Below are 788 nucleotides of genomic sequence, written 5' to 3' on the forward strand. Positions count from 1 at the left end.
CGCCATCAGCTTCGATGAAACACTTCTGGTTGGATGGTCGTTGGTTTCCTCAGACCATCACTTATGGGGAGTAGCGTTTTCGGTCGTCGACCCATCAATCTCTGCATAGGTGATCCTATCTGCTCATCCCGAGGAGTGTTCCTTAAATCTAAAAGGGCTAGGTACACATCATCTCCTGATTCGCGGCATTTCTTTAGTAAGTTCTTCACTGTTTGCACGGACTTCTCAGCCAAACCATTGGACTGTGCATAAAAGGGTGAAGAGGTCACATGTTCAATCCCATAGCTAGCAACGTAAGGCTTGAATTCAGCACTAGTGTACTGAGAACCATTGTCGCTGATCAAAGTGTCAATGATGCCATATCTGGCAATGTTATCTTTCAGGTGCTTGATAACATTCCTTGAAGTGGTGTCATGTTTTAGTGATGCTACTTCGATGAAGTTAGAATAGTAATCCACCATAATTAAGGGAGCCGAATGGGGTTTTATTGTGTGAAAACTACTATAGAGAAACTCTTTAATTTTATACCACGTGTACCTTACATTGACTCCAGTGTGCATGCCATGTTTAGTGAAAATCTACTGTTTGGTTATTTTTTAGGGACCATCTCAAAATACAGGTACATTTACTATAGGATTATATAGGAAAATACCATTTTTTCGCACTCCGGAGTAAATTATACAAATGCTACTATAGACTTTTTGCTCAAATTATATTATTTGAAGGGTAATACTATACTGTACATTTTATGCAATTAACACAAATTTCTACCGTCTGATTTCCAGAGG

The 788-nt window shown here is 39.3% G+C and overlaps 1 protein-coding gene across 1 annotated transcript; it reads right to left on the reverse strand.

Annotated features, from left to right (window-relative positions):
• Nucleotides 1-5: 5 nt before the first annotated feature.
• Nucleotides 6-461, reverse strand: LOC133179552 (uncharacterized protein K02A2.6-like). Its single transcript, XM_061314282.1, has one exon. It carries the CDS (start codon nt 459-461, stop codon nt 6-8), a length of 456 nt encoding a protein of 151 aa, XP_061170266.1.
• Nucleotides 462-788: the final 327 nt, after the last annotated feature.

The sequence above is a fragment of the Saccostrea echinata genome, unplaced genomic scaffold (genome assembly GCF_033153115.1).
Source record: "Saccostrea echinata isolate AGI-Se365-2 ecotype Australia unplaced genomic scaffold, CSIRO_AGI_Sech_v1 ptg000005l, whole genome shotgun sequence".
NCBI lineage: Eukaryota > Metazoa > Mollusca > Bivalvia > Ostreida > Ostreidae > Saccostrea > Saccostrea echinata.

Coding starts and splice junctions, on each gene's coding strand:
- LOC133179552 (XM_061314282.1), bottom strand. CDS start 461: ATGGTGGATTACTATTCTAACTTCATCGAAGTAGCATCACTAAAACAT.